The 27,802-nt window shown below is 44.0% G+C and overlaps 1 protein-coding gene across 4 annotated transcripts; it reads left to right on the top strand.

Moving 5' to 3' along the window:
* Nucleotides 1-161: 161 nt before the first annotated feature.
* Nucleotides 162-27,802, top strand: MMEL1 (membrane metalloendopeptidase like 1). 4 transcript variants are annotated; one of them, XM_074558489.1, is made up of 24 exons: nt 5,745-6,123; nt 6,165-6,622; nt 6,738-6,901; nt 10,298-10,357; nt 11,423-11,584; nt 11,970-12,050; nt 12,730-12,825; nt 13,083-13,201; nt 13,761-13,826; nt 16,377-16,511; nt 17,067-17,156; nt 17,389-17,525; nt 17,981-18,074; nt 19,264-19,392; nt 20,288-20,386; nt 20,770-20,853; nt 21,100-21,203; nt 22,130-22,188; nt 22,754-22,873; nt 23,827-23,960; nt 24,460-24,525; nt 25,434-25,529; nt 25,790-25,866; nt 26,828-27,802. In XM_074558489.1, the coding sequence occupies exons 2-24, from the start codon at nt 6,573-6,575 to the stop codon at nt 26,925-26,927; spliced, it is 2,322 nt and encodes a 773-aa protein (XP_074414590.1). In that variant the 5' UTR covers nt 5,745-6,123; nt 6,165-6,572; the 3' UTR covers nt 26,928-27,802. The 4 variants fall into 4 exon arrangements, with proteins under 4 accessions (XP_014126567.2, XP_074414590.1, XP_074414589.1 ...); XM_074558488.1 differs by having other exon boundaries at nt 5,745-6,205; nt 6,290-6,622; XM_014271092.3 differs by lacking the exons at nt 5,745-6,123; nt 6,165-6,622 and adding an exon at nt 162-312.

Here is a 27,802-nt window from a genome sequence, read left to right as displayed (position 1 = left end):
GGCTAATTTCCTAATTTCCAGTCTAGACATCAAACCAAGTGGTTTCAGACGTGTTGGAAGGGGTTAAATCCCTGAGAAGTCTCAGAGCATTTAATTCATTGGGCACTGGGAGCCACCTGCGTGTGAGTGAGGGGAGAGAGGGAGATTTGGGCACAACGCTGTGCAAAGACCATTCCTGGGGAGAGCGCTGGGAACGTGAATAAAAGAAATAAAATTTCTTTCTGACTGCCAGGAGACACAACCAGCCCAGTTCCACCCCACAGACTGCTCCAGGCAGCTCTGCAGCTGAAAATCCTCCTCCACAAGAGCCAGGTAAGGCACCTTCACCTTTTTACCTGCTTGTCTCTGCAGTGAATGCAGCCAGAAACTCAGGGCAGGAGCTGCTGGACCTTTCCTGCATAGCAACTCTGATATCTGATCGTTTTTAATTCTGGGGGTGCTCCAAGGATGCTCATCCCAAAAGGGAGAGCAAGAGAAGAGCTTTGAAACATCACCCAAACTTCGAGGTTTTCCCAATTCTAAACTGTGCCTCTACCAGGACTTATTTCAGCTGGCAGCCAACCTGCTCCAAGGAGATATTTCAATGCTGGGCTTTATTTCTTTTCTGCTGGCTGACAGATGACAGGGTTCTGCTGGCTCTCAGAGACAAAGCCATTATTTCTGAGCACAATGAGTTCTCCTCTGTGGGCAGCATCCCTGCCACAATAAATCACAGGCTACATCCAGCCATTGTCCTGGAGCCAGGCATCTGCTGATTCACCAGGGAGAGGCTGCTGGGTTGGGCTTTTTTTTTTTTGTTTTAATGTCACCCTATAGCTTCAGATTTAAGCAAAAAGTGTATCATAATCTCATTTGTTGGCATTTTGACTGGAATAATGGACACTGCTCTGGTTACTAAACTGACCATTTTACACATGCATTATAAATCTTGTTCAGGTCGGTTTTCCTGTTTAGATTAATTTATACACACAGAAGAAATAGATTTTGTATCTGTGTTAGGTGAACATTGAAACTCAGATGACACCAGGTAACAGCTCTCTTTCCAGACTCAAGGTTTTTTATTGTATTAAAGCCAAAAAAGTAAAAAATAAAAGATATTTTAAGCAGTCTTGGAGGAGTTTTGGAGCTGCTCCTCACACAGAGGAGCTGATCATTTCTAACCTGCACTTCAACGCACTACAGGTGATTCCAGATCTGGAATTGCACTTCCACTGACACAGAACTGCCTCAGATATTTTATTTTATGCACAGGCAAAGGATTCAGGGCAAACTACAAACCCTGACAGCCAGAGGGAAGAGAATTCCCCTCCCATCCCAGATAGATGTGGTTATAGAAATATATATATTTTTATAGATATCTATAAGGATGTACCAGATAGAGATGGAGACCTTGTTTCCACGGCAACAACTCTTAAGACAAATCCCTCTAAAGATGCTGCCACGTCCTGCTTGGCTCAGATTGCTTTAGGACACGGAGTTGTGTTCACATTTCACATTTGGTGGAGCTGTTTAATTCCTGCAGGAGAGCCCCAGAGCTCCAGCTGGGGAATCACTGCTCCACTGCACATTCACTCCCAGCAACCATGGGATCATCTGTTCAGGTGACCCAGTGTCCGGTTATCTCGGCTGTTTGAGGGGCCTGGAAAGGCCCGGGGTGGCCTTGGGACAGCCCGCGTATCGAAGGACGAGAAGAGGCTTCAGTTCTTCTTTCGGTTTTTATGTTTATTAATTGTTTATCTAAAAGATGTTCTTTCAGCCGAACAGAGATCTGCTCAGCAGTCAGCCATGAGCACACTGTGCTGCCCTCCGGGGCAGCCACGTATCTTTATACCCATGGTTACGTGTACAATATTTATCATTTTTCCCCAATACCATTTATTCTCATTGCTGGGTGCACTCTCAGTAATAACCAATCCAAAGGTGCCACCGTGGCCAAAGAAGATGGAGGAGAAGAGGAAGAAGAAGAAGGACAGGACACACCCCAATTCCTCCATCTTACTTCTCTAAGCCCCCCTGTACATAAATCCTAAACCCTGTGTCTCACCCTCTAATTAGCTAATCTCTTCGCCATTCACCCCGGTGAAGTCCTCTTATCCTCATACAGGTGTCGTCTCCCGTGTAGGGTCAAAGTCCAGCCACCAGACACTTCTGGCAACATTCCAGGACTCCCGGGCCCCCCAAGGGTGCTCTCGGAGGCCCAGAATCTCAGGACTCAGATCCTGAGATCCCACAACCCAGAGCATTCAATCCCATCAATATTAACGCCAAAAACTGTGCAAAAATTGGGCAGGTAATATATTCTCATATACTACTATCAGGTGCATATATATATATATAAAATTTTAGGTTATATATTCTCATGTATTCTTATGAGCACCAAGTTTTTGAGGTTTACATCACTGGTGGCAAAACAAACACAGGAAGAGGGGAAAAAATACAATTTCTGACAATTTCAATCTTCAGAATCAATTCCTGCAGAAGGAGGAGTTGAAGGTCAACTTGACATTATGGCAACTATGACACAGCAACCAAACTTCTGAGCAAGGTAAAAATGGCATTGAAGAGTCTCATCCCAGGTATTTATTCCAGATTCTCCAGGGGAAATATGAAGACAAAAATATTCAAGTGCTGTCTCCCAGACAGGTGAAGCACCAGCTCAAATATTTGCTGTCCAGAGCTGGAATCTCTGCCCTAAATTCCCCCCAGAAATGAGAATTTTTCCCAAGAAGAAAAGCAAAGAAAACCCCAGAGCTGCTCCCTCTCTGTGTTCAGGAGTTCTGTGCAGTTTGGGATGTTTCATGTCTGACAAAGCACTTTTGGAGTAAATATTCACATGTGGGGTGAATATTCCCACTAAACACACCCCACAAAGAGGCTTGGCTGCTCAAACCCCATCCCTGCAGGATCCAAGGGTAAAATTCCCTGATTTGAGGTTTTTTCCAAGCTGTAACACTGCGAGCTCTTTACACTTCCAAGTTCCAGTAACAGGAGAACCTCCTCTGCAAAGTTCCAAAGTAAGCAAAAAGGGAAAAAACCCTTTCAAAGTGGCCCAACCCAAACAGCAAATGCCTCATTGCTTCATCTGGTTCGTGTCTACGTTGCTTTGGGGAGAGAGGATGTTTTCCAAGAACTGAAAACCCCCACAGATCCTCAATCTCTGGAAGAAGAAACCCCCAGAGCTGTGTTCACCTTTCCAGGATTGCAAAGAGGAATTAAGCTTTAAAAAAGCTTTTAAAAAAAGCTCTTTTGTAAAATGAAGGGCTGATAGAAAGTGGGGTGAGCCAGCAGATGAGAATTTCAGCAGGCGCTGATTAAATGATGAATAATTTAATTGAATGTGAGATTTAGGGGGAAAATAAATAACAGAGCGACCCCACTCCACCTCCCAGCATGGAGCTGCCTTTGCCACAGAGCTGCAAGGTGAGAGTGAGAGTGTCAGAAATCAAAGCAGCTCCGTCCCCTCCGAAGCAGTGACCAGAACAGGGACCTGGCTGCACTGCCAGGATGATGGATTGCTCCATTCCAGGGACCAATCAAGGCTGCTCGAGATAATCAAAATTAATGATTCTGCAAATAAGTCCTTTACAGTTGCTGGTGCTGCTCACACAGAAAATAAGGGGTTTCTTGGGTTTTGTTTGAGTTGGGTTGGATTTTTATTTTTTTTCACTTAGCAGAGCAGAAGGAATAAAACTCTTAAATTCTTGGCATGTTGGTTCTCCACCACCAAAATGGACAAAATAATAGTGTCTTATAGCCATGGTGTAAGAATAAATACATTAAATCTATGAGAAAAACTACATTAAATCTATGAGGAAAAACTAGATTAAATCTATGAGAATAGCTACATTAAATCTACAAAAAGAATTACATTAAATCTATGAGAATAACCACATTAAATCTACAAAATTAACTATAATAAATCTTAAAAAAATGCCACATTAAATCTATGAGAATAACCACATAAAGGTACAAAAAGAATTTCATTAAATCTATGAGAATAACTACATTAAACCTACAAAATTAACCATGTTAAATCTACAAAAAATGCCAATTAAATCTGTGAGAATAGCCACATTAAATCTACAAAATTAACTACATTAAATCTACAAAATTAGCTACATTCAATCTACAAAAATCGCCACATTAAGTCCTGTGAGTCCCCTGCCTGTTGCAGTTTTATGGATGTCAACCAGGTAGATCCTACTCGGAGCAAGCCTAGTTGTAAAGAAAGAGTAAAATGCTCAACAACAAGGAAGATTCCCATTAACCAATCTTAGTTAGCTGCAGAAATTTCTGCAAGCAGAAACGAGAGATCACTTAAATCCTAATTAAATGTATAGATTTGTGCTTAGCAGTGCCCCTGCCTGCTGCAGCTCTGTTTGCCATATGGACACCCAGGAGCATTTCCCATCCCTGGGTTCTCCCGCTCCTCCTCAGCTGCTGGGATCAGAATTGCTGCCTTCCCCCTCGCCTGGAGACCCAGTTAACCTGAATCTGGAGAGGAAAAATGAAAGGGAAGTTTTCCCATGGGTTTTGAGGCAGAATGGTGACTGGGAGAAGGAATTGGTGTTTATCCTTGGAACACTGAGCGTCCAAGCAAAAAGCCACAAAGGAACCTCTGCTCTGCCCCCAGCACCTCCTCCTGAGCTCACACACAAAACTCGGAGTGCAGAGGCACAACCGGCATTTCTGCCATGTGAATTCTTGCAGTGAGAGGAAAACACCCCCAGCCCACCCTTCCCTTCTCCCGGGGTCTGTCTGCAGCGGGGTGAAACAAAACCCACGGGAATCCCACCCTGCCCTCGCTTTTAGTGCCTGTGCCAGCTGTTCCCAGCCACATTCCCATGCAGGAATTGTGTGCACTGCCTGCACCACCCCATAAATCAGCCTGTTTGCTGATTTACACTCTATGAACACTTCTCCTTCATCCCACCCCAAAGCTGCCGGCGCTCTGGGAAACTGGAGAGCTCCAGCAGGTTCCCAACCCCCTGCGAGGGCAGCGGCCGAAAAATGGGGTGGCTGCAGGGGTAACAGGATCCCGGGTGGAATTCAGGGATAGCAGAGGCTGGGTGGAATTCAGGGATAACAGGATCCCAGGTGGCATTTAAGGGGTAACAGAATCCCGGGTAACATTCTGGGATAACAGAATCCCAGATGGCATTCAGGGCTAACAGAACCCTGGGGCTAACACAATCCCGGGTGGATTCCGGGCTAACAGAGCCCCGGGGCTAACACCATCCAGGAATAACAGAACTGCAGATGGAAATCCAGGGATAACAGAACCCCGGATGGATTCCGGGCTAACAGAATCCCGGGGCTAACACAATCCCGGGATAACAGAACTGGAGATGGAAATCCAGGGCTAACAGAACCCCGAGGATAACACAGTCCCGGGTGGATCCCGGGCTAACAGAGCCCCGGGGCTAACAGAACCCCGGGTGGATTCAGGGCTAACAGAACCCCGAGTGTATTCCAGCCTAACACAATCCCGGGTGGATCCCGGGCTAACAGAACCCCGGGGCTAACACAATTCCGGGCTAACAGAACCCCGGATGGATTCCGGGCTAACAGAACCCCGGGGCTAACACAATCCCGAGATAACAGAACTCCAGATGGAAATCCCGGGATAACAGAACCCCGGGGATAACACAATCCCGGATGGATTCCGGGCTAACAGAACCCCGGGGCTAACACAATCCCGGGCTGACACAATCCCGGGCTGACACAATCCCGGGCCAGCAGAGCCCCGCGGATCTCGGAGCCGCCGCCGCCGCTCGGAGCGCCTCCAGCCCATCCCATCCCATCCCTCCTCCCTCCGGAGCATCTCCCTGGCGCTGGGAAGGGCTCGGGGCTGAGCTGCCCAGCCTGAGCATGTCTCGGAGCAGCCGGGCAGAGCCGCAGCCTCCCGGAGCCGCCCGCCGTGCCCATCCCGTGCCCCCGGAGCCGCTCCCGGGCACCTGCGAGGGTGCCAGGGGGGATCCCTTGAATGGTGACAGCGGTGACAGAATCTCAGCCTGGATTATTTGAATGGTGGCAGAGGTGACAGGGTCCCAGCCTGGATTCCCTGAGAGGTGACTGAGTCCTCCGAGGGTCCCAACCCGGATCCCTTGAATGGTGACAGAGGTGACAGAGTCCCAGCCCGGATGATTTGAATGATGACAGAGGTCACAGAGTCCCAGCCCGACTGCCCTGAGAAGTGACAGAGGTGACAGAGCCCTGCGAGGGTCCCAGCCTGGATTCTCTGAGAGGTGACAGAGTCCCAGCCCGGATCCCTTGAATGGTGACAGAGGTGACAGAACCTGCGAGGGTCCCAACCCGGATCCCTTGAATGGCGACAGAGGTGACAGAGTCCCAGCCCGGCTCCCCCTGCTGCTGACGGAGCCCAGCGCCACGCAGGGATTATTCCGATTATTCAGGGAGCACTTTGGGAGCGGGCAGGGGCTCTTTGCCCCCCTCCTTCCCTGCCTGCCAGGAAGGAGCTGCCCAAGCTGGTCATGAGACTTTTCCAGACTTCCCAAAGAGGCTCCTGAAGTTGTGGCGCTGCCCCCAGAGCAGACGCGCAGGCTCGGGAGATGGAGAATGAGCTTGGCAAATCTGTGGACAATCAAATGGACAAATACATGTAATAATTTGGAAGTTTTCTTGCTCTCTTTGCTTTTATTCTGCTTCCTTTTTTTTTTTCCTTCTCGCTATCCTGATGTAGCCGCGCTGTTAACCCTTTCCTCTCCCTGATTTAGCGTTACAATAATGGGGAAATCAGAAAGCCAAATGGATATTGTGGAAAAATCGACCAAATCTGGGAGGAAGCCCTGGAGCTTTGCGGCCATCGGGCTGGCTGTGCTGCTGCTCCTCATGACCTGCGCTGCCGTCGCCCTGGTGATCCTCTATGCCAGCACCAGAGGTAAGAACCCGGGAATAATCTGAATTATCTTCCCCTTCCCTCTGCAAACAGCAGAAAAAGTCCTTTTTTTCTTTTTTTTTCTTTTTTTTTCTTTTTTTTTTCCTTTTTTTTTTTCTCAGAGCTAAATGAAAACAAAAACACAGGGAGACCATGAGGTCACCTCTGTGTGGGACTGTGCTCTCCCTGCCTTGTGCACAGAGATTGTGCTAGCTTTCACTTAAATTTTGAATTATGCTCTGTAAAATTCTATGCTTTTATTTAATTCCGTGCAGTTTGTTGTTTTCAGAGCTGTTTTGACAAAGCTGATGTGCTGTTTTAGAGGGAAGGTGTGTGCCTGTGTGTGAGGGCTGACATTTCCTCATTTTATCCCAGCACAAGCCAAGATTCATTATTGCCAAGGTTTTTAAAGCAACAGCTGCTTTGAGACATTTCTAAAAACAATCTCCCTGAAGGGGAAATTGCTTATTACAATGTGAAAGCTTAAAAAAAAAAACCAAAAAAGCCACTTGCTGCTGAGGAAAAGGAGACTTTTCAAATATTCCATCAGGCAGTTGGATCTCTAAGTGTGATTTGCTTCAGTGACTTGAATGCAAATATCTTGCCAGCAACCTGACATTGAGGCACGTTAGTTTGAAGTGTTTCTGCCTAAATATTTAAATATTTTAACTGCAGAGCACGCTTGGTAAAACCAAAGTTTTCCCACTGGCACAGCAAGCGCAAAGCCCCACTTTGAAACCCTGTGAAGCATCAAATGCTGGGGAGCAGCTCTGCCTCGTGTTTGTCACTTCCATTAAAGCCTCTTGGGCCGGGAGCTTTGTTAAAACACCGGAGAGTGAAATTAAAGTGGGAGAAGCGAAACTGGAGCAAAACACAGCAGCAAAACACAGTCTGTGCCTCCCCTGCTGCAGGGAGCTGCATTTCCAGCACTTGTGAGTGAAACACTGCACAATGCTGAGCAACAATTCATGAAAAAAGCCTTGTTATGGTTCACTTTTTTGCTACCAGCAAAATCTGAGTGTTTGGTATTCATGAAGTTCACCAGAAAGTTGATTCTATTAGCTCAGGAAAGGAGAGGAAAGAAATTCCCCAGAGCCAGGTCCTGGAGGAGGAGTTTCTGCATCAAACACCGAGTTTGGCATTGGGTTTTGCTGCCTGCATGCAGAAAGGATTGGAGAAATCTGTCCCACATCCTTTGCTGGCTGCAGACAATGCAGAATTCAGGTATTAATAACATTTACCCAAGTGCTGGTCTCATCCAAATCCAGAGGCAGGGTCTGTGCTCATTACATGTGTTTAAGGAAGGCTTATCTGTGAGAAAACAGGTCTAAAACTTAAATATTTCCTCATATCTGCAATTAAACTTTCCCTGGAAGTGTTCCCCAGAGTGCAGGGCTGGCGTTCTGCTGCCCTGTGCTCCTCACACCCCACCAGATGTGTCCAGATGTGCCCTGGAGCCACTTTGTGCCTCTGCCCCCATCCCTGCCCACAGCTGGAGCAGCCTCCAGCTTCGGGTGATTCCAGGTGGGAAAGGAAATTCCAGGTGGGAAATGAAATTCTAGGTGGGAAATGAAAATTCTAGGTGGGAAATGAGATTACAGGAGGGAAAGGAAATTCCAGGTGGGAAAATGAGTGAGCAAAGATCTGAGACTGTGGAGCCAAGGAGGGCAGGGCTGGTCATGGCCAGAGGCTGGGGCAGGAAAAGTCCTGAGGAATAAAAGATCAGAATTGACAGAGGAATAAAGGAGAGAATTTTCCAGGTAAACTGAGATCTCTCCCTAAGCCATTTCCCATGGGTTTGGGTTTGGGGCAGAATTTCAGAGCCCTGGAATTCCAAATTCTGCTCATCCTGCTCAGTTATAACCACGAGGCCTTGGGGAGGGGAAGGGAGTTCAGACCTCACTCAGAGCAGAAACTGAAGTGAGACATTGTCAGGTTATAGTACAGAGAGAAGCTTTGATTTTTAAATTAAAGATAAATAAGTAAATAAATATATATAAATATATAAATATATAGATATATAAATATATAAATATATAAATATATAAATATATAAATATATTATCCATTTCAGTCCTGCCTGGTCCCTGGGAAACAATGAGAAATTGTCTCCGCAATATTTAACAGATTCTACCACAAAATTTTTGGAGTACAATGATTTCTTCCTCACTTTGCTCTTTGCTGTTGCTCCTTTCCTTTTTGCCCTTGAACTACTCATTTCTTTCCCTCCAAGTATTTTATTTCCCCCTTGGAGATTCAGTGGGCTTTTAGGTTTGGTTTTTGCCAATTGTTTAATTATGGGAGGGTTTAACAAACTCCACAAATTTGGCTTGGCTTCATCCAGCACACAAAAAAACACCAACAAATGCTGAAACAAACACCAAAAAAAAAAAAGAAAAGAAAAAAAAGGGGGGGGGGAAGGAAAAAAAAAAAGGGAAAAAAAAAGAAAAACAAAGAGAAAAAAAGAGAAAAAAATATAACTATCTCTATGAAGCTTCCCGTTGTTCCAGGTATTTTTCTCCTCCCCTGTTCAGGTTTCCAGACACAGAATTTGAGCAGGACATCCCAAATTCAGGGCAGGACACAGAATACACAGAATTTTTCTGCTGCAGATGTGCTCCCACCCAGCACAGCCACGCTCAGCTGAGCCCTGAACATTCCCCAGCACAGTGGGGGCTTTTTATGTCATTTCCAGTGATGAACTTCAAAGCCCTCTTTTCTCCCCCACTGTTTTATTTCCCTCTGAATTGCTGTAATCTTGTTTGCTCTCATGTAAAGCACTTTTACTTGCAATGAAAGTGATTATTTGGTAACTCTTTTCTGCAAACGAGGATCAAAAACAAAGCTTAAAAATGGCTGAATCTGCTGGAAAGGACCAATATTTTGTTTTTCAGAGTGGAACCACATTGTTGCCTATTTGATATAAGTAGTAAAACATTTGATATAAGGGTAGTAAAGCAAGGCATCCAGTTTTTTAAATGGGAAATTAAAGCAGAAAAATGAATTTCCTTCTCCCAGGCCAAGGAGATCCCTCAGATCCCTCAGCCTCAGTGGCTTTGAAGATGCTCAGAGCATTTTAATAATTATCAAAAAAAAGGATCTCACACTTTGAGGAGGCTGTGGAGGCAGTTAGCAGGTAGAAAAGATGGTCTCATTCTGCTTCCAGGAGAGATAAAACTCACTGTCAAGGCTGTTGTAGTGCTGCTGCCAATAAATGTTCCTCAAAAATCCCCAGATTTCTTCACAGTTGTCATCTGATGTCTTTGACAGGCACCAACATTTCACTCTCCTGCTCTCCAAGCACTGAGCTGTCACCGGGATTGGGCTCTGGTGAGTGATTTTGGGAGGAATTCCCTTCCCAAACAAATGATTCCATCTGCTTTCCTCCTCTCCCTGCAGGTTCCCACTATGGCACCAACTCGGGCAGCGTCTGCACCACCCCTGGGTGTGTGACAGCAGGTAATGGGGAATGGGGATTCCTGCTGCTCTGGGGAGGCTCTGTGGGCTGGCACTGAACCTGAAAAAGGGATAATTCAGAGTTTAAGGTGAAAAGGAGTGAGACTTCCCCTTGGGTAAGGAGTATCATTCATGAGAGGCACAGGAAAATTGCCAGGGTGGCCAAGGCCATGGAGTCACCAACACAATCTGTGTCTGTAAGCAGAATAAAACTCCCTTTAGAATGAATTTTCTCTCTCATGGGGCATTCACCTTTTTATTTGTGGTATCTACACTCAAGAGAGGTGAGGGTAAAGCATAGAGGCTCACAACACCCCCATGGGAACACTGGATTTTTTGGCAGTGCCTAAATTGGAGCCCAGGGGAGCACTGGGCACTCTTCTCTGCAGGAGTTTGTGCTCTTCTGCCATCCAGATGTGCAATTCCACATCTGCCATTCCACATCTGCCATTCCACACCTGCAATTTTATATCTGCCATTCCACATCTGCCATTCTACATCTGCCATTCTACATCTGCCATTCCATATCTGCCATTCCATATCTGCAATTCCACCTCTGCAATTCAGATCTTCCATTCCACATCTGCCATTCTCCACCTGCCATTCCATATCTGCCATTCCACATCTGCAATTCTTCATCTGCAATTCACATCTGCCATTCTACATCTGCCATTCCACACCTGCAATTCTACATCTGCAATTCCACATCTGCAATTCAGATCTTCCATTCCACACCTGCCATTCTCCACCTGCCATTCCACATCTGCCATTCCACGTCTGCAATTCTTCATCTGCAATTCACATCTGCCATTCCACACCTGCAATTCCACATCTGCAATTCAGATCTTCCATTCCACACCTGCCATTCCACATCTGCCATTCCACACCCACCATTCAGATCTGCCATTCCACACCTGCCATTCAGATCCCTTTCTAAGCAGAAAACAGGACTTCTCAAGTCATAAAATGTGGGAATGAGTTCTGCCAAGCAGCTCCTTGAGTGTCCCCAGCAGTGCCAGAGGTTCCTGGGCATTCTGTAGAATTCAGCTCTCCACTTTTGCTGCCCAGCTGCCAGAATCATCCAGAACATGGACCCCACAGCTGACCCATGCCAGGATTTCTACCAGTATGCCTGTGGGGGCTGGCTGAGCAGGCACGTGATCCCAGAGACCAGCTCCAGGTACAGCATCTTTGACATCCTGAGGGACGAGCTGGAGATCATCCTCAAAGGTAGGCATGGAGCTGCTCCATCCCCAGAAACCTGTGCTTATTTCAGAGCTTCCTCACTGCACCTCAGACAGAGAATTAAATCTGTACAGAAGTGTTCATTGGGATATTTTTCCCTCTGGTGCTTTTATCTCTCCCATTTTGTGGGGACATCCTGTTCTTCCCGCTAAAAATTATCCAGTAGTGATTGGGTGCTGGCTCCAAAAGGAGCAGGACAAGCTGTCTGCAGGTCCTTCATCTGACACTTTATTTCATTAATAGCATGAAGAGCTCTCCGGTTTGACAGTAATTGCAGCCCACAATTCACAGCCCTGAGTCCTCAGGGATTTCTGTAAAATGATCAAAGGTCCCCAGGGCACAAATCTCACTGCAATGGTTCCTTCCCCAGGTGTGCTGGAGACTTCAGACCAAGGGGACAGAGAAGCATTTCAGAAAGCTAAAATCCTTTACAAGTCCTGCATGAATGAGAGTGAGTGTCATTTCCCATCAATTCCCCTGTTCAAAACCAGCTGTACAGAAAAACCAAAGCATTTTAAACAAAATCCAGTCAATATCTGTCTAATCCATGTGGCCTTGCCTGGAAAATTCATCTTCAGATGGATGAAAATGCCTTGGTTTTTCATTAAACCTCAAAATACCCATTTGGGATGTGGAAAGGGTGGATGCTGGTACCTACCCCTGGTGTGGATGCAAAGCTTTTCCTTCAGAAGGCACAAACCTGGCCCAGCTCATCCTTCCCAAACCAACCCACTCCAAATCAGCCCTGAAAGTATTGCAGAAGTTATAATTATTATATATATTATAATATATTGGTATATATATTATATTATAATATATTATATTATATTATGCATTCTATTAATATATAGCGGTGATAATTATATATTATATTTATTATATTATAATATATTATAATTATGTATAATTATTATGTTATTTTCTATTATATTATCATTAAGTGTTATTATTATGCTGAAGTATTTTCATAACTTTTCTGAAGACTAACATAGGATGGTTTCAGGATATCTCTTATTTTTTGCCGTGACACATTCAGTTGCAAATTCAAGCTGTTAGGCCCGTTACCTATTTTTCCTGATTTTATTTTTGTATGAAAACAATGCAGAATTTGTCTTTCTTTGCTCCCTCAGGTCTCATAGAGCAAAGGGACTCCCTGCCCCTGCTGGAGGCCCTGAGGATGGTTGGAGATTGGCCAGTGGCTTCTGCAGACTGGAGTAAGACCAAAGGTAATGCTGGGCCTGGGAGGGCTCAGTCAGAATTATTTACTGAAGCAGGGAAGCCATTGTCACCAAAATAAATCCTTCCATTTTCAGTTTCTCTTCCCAAACACAAGTCAAGGTTTTAATTTAATATACACATTGAATACTCATTGATCCATTTAAACAGATCTCCAAAATTTCAGCTTGGGAACTGCACAGCTTCAATCAGTCTGACACAGATTGACAAATTAACTCTGTTTTATTTTTTCCCTTTTATCTCCCAGAGCCAAGCTGGAGCATGGAGGAAACCCTTTCCATCATGAACTCCAGGTTTAACAAACGAGTCCTCATCGACATGTTCGTGTGGAATGATGACAGGGATTCCAGCAGACACATCATTTATGTAAGGAAAAAAAAGGACAGGGAAATTCTTATATGCCAGAAAATCCTAATGGATCATTATTTACACTGCAGACAGATGAGCTTCCCATTGAACAATAGTGGTAAAATGTCGGTAATTTGTATAAAACTCTGTACCTTGAGAGTCAGATCTGTCTCAAAGACATATTGGGAAATGTTTTATGGCAGCAGAATTTTTGTTTCAGCAAAAGAAATAAGGATCAATGGAGCTTTTGCTGATTTACAGCATTTAAGGGCTGTAAATTCTTGTGACTTAAAAAAAAATGAGGATGAGGTTTAATATATAGCAGGAAACCAAGGGTTTAAAACACATTGAGTATTTCAGAGTTTGTTGATGGATGGTTGTGCAAGAAGTTCAGCCTTAAAGTCAAGCAACGTAGAAAAGTTACTTAAATTTGTTCTTGGATCTTCATGGTTAGTGAAAGAATTTGCTTTATAACCCACATTAAGATCCACCCTGTCCTTACCTGGAAACCCAGAGATAAGAGCTGTACCCTCCAGTTCCTGCTCACCACTAACCAGAGAAATGCATTTTCCTTCAGATTGACCAGCCAAGTTTGGGGATGCCATCCAGGGACTACTACTTTAATGGGGGCAACTATCAAAGAGTAAGTATCCCTTATTTTGATATATTCTGTGCACTAAAACAACTTTATTCCTTATCCCTGTTCCTTCAAAAACCCCAATACATGAATTTTCACACTATGCAACAACCACAACTAGGCTGTGACATTCATTGCTATGTTTTTTTCCTAATTAAACCAACATCTTGTAAAGTTCACAAAAAGACTGAACAACAGTATAAATACTAAGCTGGGCAACTCATGAAGAAGGTTATGAGAAAATAAAATTGTGTTTTGTAGCTTAGGCAGTCTCTCATTTTGAAGAAGAGCTTCACATTTTCAGTGCAGATTTGCTTGCATCTTCCTCTGAATCCCTGATGCTCAGCAAGCAGGAATCTGCTGCCACTTACCCTCCCCTTCCCCCAAAATTACATGAAATTGTGAGAGATTATTTTCTAGCTGCTTTCCCCTGCCAATGCTCGGGGCAAAACCACTGATTCTGCAAAAACAGTTTCTGTAAATACACAGAAAGCTCTTGCAAACAGAGCCAGATAATTTGTCTGTTTCCAAGATGAAAATACTGCTTTAGTACATTTTATTTTCCTCAATTATGCCTTGCTAACAAAGAGCATTTGCAGCCCAACATCAAACCAATTTTCCTAACAAGAATGGAAGGGAATACAGAGGGACAACAATCAGCATTTGAGACTCTTTTGTCTCGTGGTTGTAAAGGCAGATGAAAACATCAGTGGGAAGAGTTTTCTTCTCACTTCAGCGTGTTTGGCTACATTTTATATAGAATTTAGCTAAAATATAGCCCTGTGAGGATAATAGGGGATTGTCCCCACACCTTCTGGGCACCTTTAGGGACAAAACAATCTGGAAATGGAAAAGTGTGGAAAGCTGCTGACCTGGGAATCTCCCCTGCAATGTCACCTCCACAGCAGCACACAGAGCACAAAAAAGGGATATTTATGCATTGGGGCATGAAGGTCAGACACACATTGACTTGGAGGAGGTAGGAAACCAGGTAGAGTGCAGAGACAATCCTAAATTAGAGAAAGAAAACCAGTTCTGCTCAATACAGCTTTAATTTGAAGGCACAAAGCAGGGGGGCTGAGGCTGTGCTTTTAATCCTAATGACCAAGGAGGAGACACAACCGCTTTTTTATTTGTGTTTACCAGCTCGCTGCCCCCAGACAATGAGCCCAGCTCTGATGACCCAAACTCCCCCTGTGCTTAGTCCAGCATCTTTTGGCAAAACTCCTCCTGAGGCCTGGGGGAGTCTGGCCTGATTAAAGCTCAGCATTCAGCCTAAAACCACAAATCATCATCTGTAAGTGCCCAGACTCAGTTTCACCACAGTTTCACTGTGTTTATCTGGCTTCCAGGCTCTACAGAGGGAGAAAAATATGTGAGGAGGAGAACAGGTAGCAGGGAGTTTTCCTGCATCAGGGATCAGCAATCCCTCAGCAGCCAAATGTCTTTTCAAGGCCCTGTCTGAGGCATAAATCAGTCAGAGCCTCCCCATCAGGAATAAAGCAAAGGTGCCACTGGGAACTGTCTGGAACAGAGCTCTCCTTTCAGACACTAAAACCAGACCTGAGGAGATTTATGGTATTACTTTCAGAGAACTCAAACCTTCCCTGTTCACCCTGGAATTTTGGATCGCTGCTCCCATAGTGTAACTCAAAGCACAGAGCCTCCTCTTTGCCCAAGCAGTAATTCTAACCCAGAATGCCAGGCTTGCATGGCACCAGAGAAGCAGGATTTTTGTTTTGAGGCTGGCAAGTGCCCTGTAAGGTATTCATGACAAAGAGAATGCTTTGCTGGATGGGAAATGTGAAGATGAACCACAGAAAGAGTGAAGAGAGATGTGCTGGTGTTCACAGGGGTCTCAGGTTGAGGGAAGAGATGAGGATCTGACTCCATGTTTTAGAAGGCTTGATTTATTATTTTATGATATATATTACATTAAAACTATACTAAAATAATAGAAGAAAGGTTTCATCAGAAGGCTAGCTAAAAATAGAATAAAAATTATAACAAAGGTTTGTGGCTTGGCTCTCTGTTCAAGACAGCTGACTGTGATTGCATATTAATTACAAATATCCAACATGGGCCAATCACAGATGCACCTGTTGCATTCCACAGCAGCAGATAACCAATGTTTACATTTTATTCCTGAGGCCTCTCAGCTTCTCAGGAGGAAAAATCCTAAAGAAAGGATTTTCCATAAAAGATGTCTGCGACAGAGAGATTGTTTACAAGGGCCTGGAGTGACAGGGAAAGGGGGAATGGGTTCAAACTGACAGAGGGCAGGGTTAGATGGGATATTGGGAAGGAATTCTCTGTGAGGGTGAGGAGGCCCTGGCACAGGGTGCCCAGAGCAGCTGTGGCTGCCCCTGGATCCCTGGAAGTGTCCAAGGCTGGGTTGGACAAAGCTTGGAGCCATCTGGGATATTTGAAGGTGTCCCTACCCTGGCAGGGGTGGCACTGGATGGGCTTTAATGTCCCTTCCAGCCCCATCCATTCTGGGATTCTATGAAATGATGGACAGCAAACCTTTCCTGCCTGTTCTGTGTCCGAGTGCAGGTGAGGGAGGCTTACCTGCAGTTCATGATCACCATCGCCAAAATGATCCGCGAGGACAAGAACGTGTCCAGGAATGATTCCTTTGTCCAGGAGGAGATGGCAAAGGTCATGGAGCTTGAAACAGAGATTGCAAACGTGAGTAGAGAGCTCAGGAACTCCTCAGGAGGCTGGTGGGGACATGGGGTGAGGGGGAAGAGCCTCTTGCTGGTTTGTGCAGGAGTTTTCAATGCAGCAGAAAAGCCACAGACCAGAAAAAGTGAGAGAAGAAGAATTTCTGTGCCATGAGCAGCCCAAAAATCAGAGCCTCTGTGCCTCTAATTCTGCCTGCTGTGCTGCTCCAGTCCCAGCCTTATTTCTATTTGGAACTCTTCTAAAGCAGGCTAATTCACCTTCTGCTAACCATGCATTGGGATAACACCAGGGCAGGCTCCCTTGCATCCTTAATAACCCACAGCAACCTAAAAATCTCCCAGATACCCTTCCACTCTAAAGAGGACAGAAGGAACCACTTGGTTCAACATATCCCTGAAACATTATTGATTCCTGTACTGAATTTTTGGAAGCAGCACTGGGCACAACCAAATGATTTTCCTTTTCCCAAAACGAACTGGTTAATCTGAATATTGTTAGAGTGTGTGTGCATGTGATTTCAGCCATTATTTCTTGTAATAACCTTGTGAATGTCCTCAGGCCACCACCCCAGCAGAGGAAAGGCACGATGTGACCTTGTTGTACAACAAAATGACCTTAGCAGAGCTGCAGGAAAAGTTTGCATTCAATGTAAGTGTTTCATGAGCAGTCTCATCCTTCAGGGTCTCTTAATTACTTGCCAGTTGGAAATGGCTTTGTGAATTGATCAGTGCTTCAACAAAGAGGTATAAAATCATTCCCATTCCTGATTTTACCCTCAGAATCTCTTTAAAAGCTGCATTCAAGGCCACAAGACTGTCAAAAGTTACTGAGGTATTTAATCATCCAACACTGGAATGTCTCTCTGTTAAATTCTGCCTAGGAATTTAACTGGACCTTCTTCATCCAACGTGTCATGTCTTCAGTGAGTGTTCAGGTGGACCCAGAGGAGGAGGTGGTTGTGTATGGGATGCCTTATCTGCAAGAGCTGAAAGCAATTATCTCCAAGTACTCAGCCAGGTAAAGAAACTGCAGGACAGATAAAACAAAAGTCACAGAAGGATTGCTGAAATGTCAATTATTGGACCCCCTTTGCTAGTTCTGATCTTCTGAGGGAAAATGAAACCCCTGTAAAATACAGGAAATGCCTTTGGAGGTTTCAAATTCCCAATACTGCAGTACAAGGTGTCTCACTTGCTGCTTGCTTAGAAAAGGTTAAATGGGAAGGCAAAAACACATGACAGGCTTAGCTCTTGTTACATTCTAGAAGAAAAATAAGAAATGAATCCCAGAACAGACACAACAGCCCAGTCCTCAGGCTGGATGACTGCAGCTAAATGAGATGCTGTGACACCCAGCACTGGCAGCAATGATTTCCTTCCTTGTCTCCATCCAAAATTCACATTCCCCTCTGACTGCCTGCCCTAGGGCTGGTTTTTAGAGGGGGTTAAGCTCAGCTTTGCTTTCCCACACAGCACCATCCAGAACTACCTCATCTGGCGGCTGGTGATCGACCGGGTCAGCAGCTTGAGCCGGCGCTTCAAGGACGCTCGGGCCAGCTACAGGAAGGTATTTCCTCTCTTCACCAAGGGGAGAGCACCACTGCCCCTTTATCATCACCAAACCCAGCCTGCCCGGCACAAAAACCCAGCCAGGGCTTTGGAAAGAGATGAACTTTAGGCTCCCTCCCAGCCCAAACCATTCCAGATACTGGGATTACATCGTGGAATGCTCAAACACGCCCAATCACAGCAATGGGAAACTTTGGGTTAATTTATGCAGTGTTTGGGTTAATTTAGGCAGTGATCTGAAACCTTTATATATTTAGGCAGTGCTTTGAAAGCTTTGGGTTCATTTTGGGTGGGTTAGTTTAGGTGGTGGTTTGAAACCTTTGGGTTAATATAGGCAGTGGTTTGGAACCTTTGGGTTAATTTAGGCAATGCTGGGGTTAATTTAGGCAGTAACTTGAAAGCTTTGGGTTAATTTAGGCAATGGTTTGGAACCTTTGGGTTAATTTAGTCGGTATTTGGATTAATTTAGGTGGTGATTTGGAAGCTTTGGGTTAATTTAGGCCGTGCTTTCAAAGCTTTGGGTTAATTTAGGTGGCGGTTTGAAACAACTGGGTTAATTTAGGTGATGCTTTGGAAACTCTGTCTTAATTTAGGCAGTGTTTGGGTTAACTTAGGTCATGGTTTGAAAGCTTTGGCTTAATTTAGGCAGCACTTTGAAAGCTTTGGATTAATTTAGGCAGTGGTTTGGAACCTTTGGGTTAATTTAGGCAGTGGTTTGAAACCTTTGGGTTAATTTAGGGGGTGCTTTTAAAGCTTTGGGTTAATTTAGGCAGTGGTTTGAAACCTTTGAGTTAACTTGAGCAGTGGTTTGAAAGCTTTGGGTTAATTTAGACAGTGGTTTGAAAACATTGGGTTAATTTAGGCCATGGTTTGAAACCTTTGGGTTCATTTATGCGGTGTTTGGGTTAATTTAGGCAGAGGTTTGAAACCTTTTGGTTCATTTAGGCAGTGGTTTGAAAGCTTTTGGTTACTTTAGGCAGCGGTTTGAGAGCTTTGAGTTAATTTAGGTGGCAGTTTGATACCTTTGGGTTAATTTAGCCAGCAGTTTGAAACCTTGGGGTCAATTTATGCAGCGTTTGGGTTAATTTAGGTGGCTGTTTGAAGCCTTTGGGTTAATTTAGGCAGTGTTTGGGTTAGTTTAGTCAGTGTTTGGAACCTTTGGGTGGACGTGGGCTGTGTTGCTGCAGGCCCTGTACGGGACGACGCTGGAGGAGGCGCGCTGGCGGGAGTGCGTGAGCTACGTCAACAACAACCTGGAGAACGCGGTGGGAGCCATGTATGTCCGGGAGACTTTTGCTGGTGAGAGCAAGAGGATGGTATGTAGTTTACCCTTCATACTACTGTACATCCACTCTGGTGGCTGCTCTCTGGTCAGAGAGAGAGAGGAAGCTCAATGAGCTTTGCCGTGAGTCGGTCTGGGAAGCTTTAGGGAGCTGGAGAGAAAGAATTGTGAACAATCTGCACCTGGTGTTTTGTAATAAGCTGTTTACAGCCCATAAGGTTGTTTGGAAATGGGTGTCCTCTTAATTAGCTAATGGTGTTTTGATTAAGGGACCAATCAGGTCCACCTGTAGTGGACTAGAATATAAAAAGGAATGGGTTTTCTGAATGCCTTGGGAGGCTATGTTGCTCATGACTCAACAACAACACAGCCACAATGGCCCATTCCCTCTGCCTGGGAGAGTAATCCACCAGTCAGGAAGGTGCAAGGACCCATTTGTGATGCTCTTTTATGTCATTGTTATATTAAGAACAACATTTCACTCCAAAATCTCAGAAGGCATAAAGTAAAATTTTATTACCAAAGTCCCCATATTTATAGGCAAGATTGTTCACTCAGAACCTGATTGGTTCTCAAACAATATTTCTCATGCCATTGGATAGTTAGGAACAACATTTTCTTGTACATTTCTCTCTATAAAGTCACGTACAACATTCCACATGTTCCTAAATACCAGGTGCACAGACCAAGATAAGAATTGTTTTCATTCTTTTCTCTGAGCTTCTCACAGCTTTTCCCAGAACGACGCCAGGGAGAGTTATCTGTTTGACTCCCTGACAAAAACTGTCACATCCAAACTTTGAGGTGCTCGGCACCATGGTTTGGAGCACAGAATTTGGAGACGTGGCCTTCCAGCAGGAAGCTTTTCATCCCTCCCTAGCTGGGAACAGGGCATGGCAATGATGAGTGTCTCCCTGGCTCTCTTTCAGGTCCGAGATTTAATAGAGAAGATCCGCGAAGTGTTCGTGGAGACCTTGGATGAGTTACAGTGGATGGATGAGGCATCCAAGGAGAAAGCTCGTGAGAAGGTCAGACACAACAAAGAACTTCAGTTTTCCCTCATGAACATGAAATATTTGGAATTTTGTAGTATCACCATATCCAGTTTCTCCACAAACAAGAGGAAAGGAGGACATTATGATCCTGTTACATTCTCCTTTCCTTTCAATCCTTTGTTAGCCCACATCAATAAAAATGCCAACTGGATGTGATGCAATTCCCAAAAAAAAAAAAAAAAAAAACATTTCCAACTTTTAATTGACCTCAGGACCATCAGCACCATTCCAAAGCCAAGGAAAAAACCCCAGACATTTAACTACTCTTTGTATTGAAACTTTGGTAAAAACAACCCAACAACAGCACACTGACAAAACCCACAATTAAGAAGAAATATTCAACTCTTTTCTTCCAGGCAATGGCAATCAAAGAACAAATTGGCTACCCAGATTACATTTTGGAAGATCACAATGAGAAACTGGACCTGGAATATGCCAATGTAAGTGTTTTGTGCACATCTCACTAAATCCCTCAAAATAAACCCCTGTCTTTGCTTTCTTCCCACTGGAATATTTGTACCTGTGCAACTGCCCTTTTCAAGGACATTGAAATAAACACATTAATAAATAATTGGTGCAAAGAACCAACTCTTCAGTGAAACCATGCAACCAAAACGTCCTTTAGAGGACACTCAGTGGGATGAGGAGTTCCTGCTCAGCTGACCAATGGATCCCTGTTTGTGCAGTTAAACTTCAGTGAGCACAGCTACTTTGAAAACATCCTGGAAAACCTGCGAGCTGGAGCCCAGAAGAGCCTGAAAAAGCTGAGAGAGAGAGTTGACCAAGATATGTGAGTTTCCAGACAGAGCCACAGACACAACCTAAATTCTGGGTTCATGGTGGGGGTGTTCAGCTCATGCTGTGGGTACCTGGGAATGCCTGGGGCTGAGATAATCAAGGAGTTAAACAATTCTAAGATAAAGTGAAAAATGCTTTTCCTTTTAAATGTTGTGTGTTTGGGATGAAAGCTGCCCATAAAGAAGCCACCAGGTATTTCCTGGTATCAGGAATTCTTCAGCTGTGACCAATGCATCCTTTTTCCTACATGAATTCTTGCCTTATATAATCTCTTTATAAGGATTTTTCCTTCTTGTTACAAGGTTCTTCCTTCTGCTAACAAGGAAATTATATTTCTTTATATATCCACCTATACATTCCTGAGAATATATATATATTACACATATATAGATATATAGTACATATATGTGTGTATATATATGTATACATATAAATACACATACATATATACATATATAGAGAGATATATAAATATAGATATATAGATTAGATCTATATAGAGATAGAGATAGATAGAGATAGATAGATATAGATTAGATATAGATCTAGGTATAGATATGGATATAGATATAGATAAATAGCTATATACATATATACATATATACATATATACATATATACATATATACATATATACATATAGGTTGATATAGATAGATATAGATATAGATGTAGATATAGATATAGATGATATAGATCTAGAGCTAGATTAGATATAGATATAGATATAGATATAGATATAGATATAGATATAGATATAGATATAGATATAGATATAGATATAAATAATCCCCAAAAAGATTATATCCTTACAATCCTTTCCTAAATACCTTGCACTTTTTAACCAGAATTAAATTTCGAAAATATCTAGGGGAAGAAAAACCATCCTATCTAACTGTGTGCAACATTTATTTTCAGATGGATAATTGGAGCTGCAGTGGTCAATGCATTCTATTCCCCCAACAGGAACCAGATAGGTAGGTTTAAACACTTTTATCCAGCTGGTTTTATCCACACAACAGTTCAGGTCTGCATCCAGAGGCAAACCTGCCTGTGCCCATCCAGGAATTGTGGGCAAGGCTGCCTGGCTGTTCAGCTCAAGCACTTTGCTGATGAATATTAAATTCCTCAGTTTTATCCCCTGTCACTGAGCAGCCTTGGGTTTGAAAGCCTGGTCCAGCACCCAGAGAATGCCCCCAGTGTGTCCTGGGCTGCTGAGTTTTCAGCCCATGGGGCAGCTCTGCATTTGCCCTGTGCAATGGCACTGCTGAGAGCCACCCAGGCTGCAGAAATTAGGCTGAGCTTAATGTAAAGGCTGCTTGGGTCTCAAACAGGGAGATGCTGCAGCTGCAGATGTGCTAAATTAAACCTTTATTAACTTGTCATTTTCCATTTATCAAGAGAGAAATGATTTCGCATGAGGCATGAGCTTGTTTCTAATCATTTTATATTTTCTGTTCCTTCCTGACCCTTACACCAAGCAAACAACCTGCAAAATTAAGCCATTTTACAGCATTTCCCTCTTTCTCCCTGTCTTTGCAGTTTTTCCTGCTGGGATTCTCCAGCCCCCCTTCTTCAGCAAGCACCAGCCCCAGGCCCTGAACTTTGGAGGGATTGGGATGGTTATTGGGCATGAGATCACTCATGGCTTCGATGACAATGGTGAGGAGATGACTGAAAAAAATGGTTTTATTTCAGCTAAAACTCATTGCAGGAATGGCAGGGATTAAAGTGCACTGGGACTGAAATCCCTGCACAGCCACATCCAGCTCAGCAGCTATAGGAGCACACTGGGAACACTCTGTGCAAAGTTTTGCAAGGAGTGTTTCCTGAACAGAGCACAAGAAATAATCAGGCGTTAAAAAAAATTGAGGCAACGACAATTCTTAGGAAAAAAGTGTTATTTTTTGTAGCATCATCAGATCAGAAACACAAAGCAAGCAGATCCATGGGCTCCTGAATACAGTGAAATCTGTGAACAACATTTTTGGGATAGAACAAATGTCAGCAGTGTCCTGAAATCCCAGGAGACTTTGTTTTTTGACCCAAATGCTTGAAATAAACTGGCCTTTTTAAGTTTCTCAAATGCCATGTAAATGAATCTGGGGGAAAAGCTCACTTCTGACTCTACCAGTCAGGAGTTTCTTCCACGTGGTTTTTTTATGCTCAATAAGTTTGTGCAGATGAGAGAAACTGCCTCAGAAACTGAGTTCCAGAGCAAATAAAAGCCTTTTTCTAGCCAGAAAACCAAGAACACAAAGTCCAGAACTGCAATTCCAACTTTTAATTCTCTATAAACCTCAGTTCTGTCATGCAGCCACACAGAACCAGCACCGTAGAGCTGAGGGAAGGTTTTGTTACACCATAACTGCAAAATCCAGTTGGAAATAAAACCAGGCCTTGGAGCTATACCTGGGCTGCTGATTGAACAGGAAATCAGGGAATAACAGAGACCACAATTCTTGTGGCCTTGTGACAAAGAGAACAAACTGTGCCCAAAATATTTAAATTCAAGGAGGAAAGAGGGAGTGCAGCTCCAACATCCCGGCTGCTACACTGCAAGAGTTTTAAAATCTTGCTCAAAACTTTCCTTTTGTCCCTGGGTTTTCCTGCAGGAAGGAATTTTGACAAGGATGGGAACATGCTGGACTGGTGGAGCAACTTCTCAGCTCTGCATTTCAAGGAGCAGTCCCTGTGCATGGTGCACCAGTATGGGAATTACACCTGGGAGCTGGCAGGGGGACAGAACGTGAGTGACAATAACAGCCACGGCTCTGGCTTTGCACAAATATTGAATTTAACAGGGGATAAGCATAAACCCCAGCTACTATAGGACTGGGATGAACTGGGGACTCTGGTGTGGCCCAGAAAGCCCAGAGTCTGTGTGCAGTGATGTTCTGTCCATATGATATTATATTTGTGTTATATATTATATTATACTAATATTATATTATATTATATTATATTATATTATATTATATTATATTATATTATATTATATTATATTATATTATATTATATTATATTATATTATATTATATTATATTATATTTATTATACTAGTGTTACATTTGTGTGTGTTCTGTTCCAACCTACAGCTCTTACCCTGTGATTTCTCTAATTTCATTCTCTCCTTTCTTGTCCCAGCACAAAGTCACAGCTTCCCTCTGTTCCAGGCATGTCAGGCTGTTGTATAACTGGCCTGTCATTCTTTTTTTTTTATTTTATTTTAATTATTATTTTTACAGGTCAGTGGCATAAGCACATTAGGAGAAAATATTGCAGATAACGGAGGAGTCCGACAGGCTTATAAGGTAATCCTCAACTTTAACACCTTAACTTTACCTGTTCTGTGACCTATTCTATGCTAAAATTTGACAATTATCATGCTATTAGCATATTCCAAAAGCTAAAACCTCAGCTGCACACCTGGAAGCTCATGAGCCCATGGCTTGCTGCCTTTCTTGCGCCCAGGAGCAGCCCAAGGGTGGAGCTCAGGGAATGTTCTTCCCTACGAAGAACCCTAATAGATATCACAGTAAAACCTTTTCTCTGTGGTGTTAAGGGTGTTTAGACAACACCCTGAATTTGAAATCTAAATTCCAGCCCTAAGGGACACCATTCCAATTAATTACCTCATTAGGATTGTTCTAAAAGCCATGACAGATGTGGAGGGGATGTGCCTGCACATGGAATCCACGGATGTTCTGTGGTGCTGGATCTCTTTTTTCCCCCTCATTCTCCCTTCTGTTTCATGCTTTGGGATTGTCTCAGCACCTGGGAGGCTGCAGAAACAGAATGTTGGGAATTAACCAGCATGAGGGCACATTAACTTGTCTCCATCATGTCAATATACCTAAAAAAAGCAAATTGGCCAATTAATGTGCAACAATAACAGGTAATGGATTTAACATTGAGCAAGGTTGTTATCTGCTATTTAATGAGCAGTTACCTGAAGAGAGAAAATCATCACTGTAGAGAAGCAGAGAGATTTAACACTTTATTTACAGATACAATTTCCTGTAGAAAGAGACCATGAAGTCAACAGTGCTTATGCTGACAGCTTTTTCATAAAATTCTCTGCACTGTTTGTATTAGAGACAGAAAATGTATACAAATACAGAAGGGAAGCATGCTGGTTAATGCATATGGTGAATAAAATCCCTCCTCCCATTCAAAATCCTCCTGCTGCTGCTCTGAGTTGCTCTGTCATCATTTCCAGGCCTATTTGAAGTGGCTGGAACAGGAAGGGAAGGAGCCAAAGCTGCCTGGACTGAACATGTCCCACAAACAGCTTTTCTTCCTCAACTTTGCCCAGGTGAGAACACACAGGGCTGTGCCTCAGGTTGTGCTGGAGCAAACCCCTGGGGGCAATCAAGGGCACATAGATCTGTCCCAGAGCACCAGACCTTGATAAAATAACAGCTAATTAGTAAATAATTACATCTATTCTGCCTCTCTATAAAACATACCCCAATGGTATCACAGCAAACTGGGATGCTTCTTAGGAAAGCTGAGAGGTTCCCAACATGAATTTCCTTCAATGCTGAGCCATTAATGATGAATCTCCCTGTGCAGGTTTGGTGTGGTTCCTACAGACCAGAATATGCCAGCCAGTCCATAAAGACAGATGTGCACAGCCCTCTGAAGTACAGGTGGGTTTTTATTCATTGCCCATATTACCTGTATTTCCTAAAGCATCCCATATTCTGAACTGCAATCAAGTTCTGAGGTGTAGGAGCATCAGAGGTGGGACAGATGGACATGAGAGATCTCTGAAGGCAGGGCTTGGAATTTGGGGTTTATTGCGGAGGGCCTGGGTGCAGGGCCCTGCTGGGACCTGCCAGCCACAGCTCAGAGCAGGCCCCAAAGAGGGAGAGAGACATAAAGAGAGTGGTAAAGAGAGAATGAGAGAGTAAAAGAGAGGATCAGAGGGTGAGGTTCCCATTACAATACAATAAATCTTCTTCTGGTCTTGGAATTTGAGGCTTATTGCAAAGGGCCTGGGTGCAGGGCCCTGCTGGGAGCTGCAGCCACAGCTCAGAGCAGGCCCAAAAAAACCAGAGAGAGGTAAAGAGAAAGAAGGCAAGAGTGTGGTAAAGAAGATGAGAGACTGAGGAGGAGTAAAGGAGAGAGAAGTTCCCTTTACAATACCATAAATCTTCTTCTCTGTTGAATATTCTAATTCCCACTAACCAATCTAGTACAATATAAAAATCCTACAGCATTTCCATACAGCCTATAAGAATCATTACATTACCATACAGTGTTTCATTTTAAACGCTAAAAACTCCTCTTTGGGCCCCTTCTGCCAAGCCAGTAGGGTCTGCTCAGACCCTTGGGCCTGTCTGCAAGCAGAGGGTATTGTGTAATTAAAAGGGGATTACCTTCAGCTGACCATATCATTGTTTTCCAGTTGTTCAGTAACTGAGGGATCTCAAAGCTTGCTTTCATTTCAATCTCACTTATACTTTCCATATTCTCAAAATCTTTTGCCAGGCGCTCATATTTATAAGCCTTTCCTATCTCATCCTCCCCAACATGAGGCCCCAAACCACTTTCTGTTCCCCAGAGCAGCATTTTCCATGTAAATTAGAGTCCCTTCTCTTTGTTTAGGGTGATGGGCTCCCTGCAGAACTTTGAGGCCTTCTCCGAGGTGTTCCACTGCAAGAAGGGCTCGGCCATGCACCCCGCGGGGACGTGCCGCGTGTGGTAACCCGCCATGGCGCTCTGGTGCCACCACAACCAGCTGCTGGCAGGGATGTGCCCGGCGTCCTGCTCAGCCCCAGGGGCAGCAGCAGGGGCAGCTGCTGCAGGGAGAGCCAGGGAAGCCCTCAGCTGTCCCAGAGCCGCTGGGAATCTCACAGGGATGACGGGGATGGAGCCCAAGGCTGGCAAAGCCGCGCTGTGTCCCCGGGCTCAAGGACTGTTTCCAAGGACATCCTGACTGTTACTGAGACTCTGCTTCAGGGTTACAAGGACTCGTTCTCACACAAGGAAACAAAACCAACAAGCAGCCACGAATCTATTTTTCAGGAAGGAATAATAATTTTAATAAGCCAGCCCCGCTTTCTGGGGGCTCAGCAATGCTGTCTGAGACTGTTCCACTGCTCCGTTTCCAGTGTTCTGCTTCTGGTTCTGGTGCATTTTTCCCCCAAAGCAGGTTAGGGCTGGTGTAAACTCTCGTGCTTTCTGTGCCCCTGCACTTTGATCACTGCTTTGTGGTTCATGGATTGCTATTTGTGGTGACAGTGAGCTCTGTGTCAAGATGCCTGTCGCACTCTCCTCCTGCACTTGAGTTCCTCTGCTCCAAAGAACCCCCTTCAAGTGAGGCATCACTACAATTATCACATTGTAGGAGTACAAATTCTGTCTTTATGGTTAAATTACAGGGTCCCACCCTTCAGAGATATATTTAAAATGATGCTTATTCTTGTAGAAAGTGTATAAAATACCTTTTGCCAAATAGCAGACATGTATCCATGGAAACAATTAAGCTGGTTTTAATCCTGTGCCTTTTTATTTTGCCATAGGCTATTTTTCAGTATTTACACTTGAAAATGTAACATGTATTAATTTTTAATAAAATTT

This window comes from Zonotrichia albicollis, chromosome 25, assembly GCF_047830755.1.
Source record: "Zonotrichia albicollis isolate bZonAlb1 chromosome 25, bZonAlb1.hap1, whole genome shotgun sequence".
NCBI lineage: Eukaryota > Metazoa > Chordata > Aves > Passeriformes > Passerellidae > Zonotrichia > Zonotrichia albicollis.
This window is presented reverse-complemented; position numbering and strand designations above follow the sequence as displayed.

Coding starts and splice junctions, on each gene's coding strand:
- MMEL1 (XM_074558489.1), top strand. CDS start 6,573: ATGGAGAATGAGCTTGGCAAATCTGTGGACAATCAAATGGACAAATAC. Junction 20,854..21,099: donor TGGACCTGGAATATGCCAAT/GTAAGTGTTTTG, acceptor CTGTTTGTGCAG/TTAAACTTCAGTGAGCACAG. Junction 23,961..24,459: donor AGCTGGCAGGGGGACAGAAC/GTGAGTGACAAT, acceptor TTATTTTTACAG/GTCAGTGGCATAAGCACATT.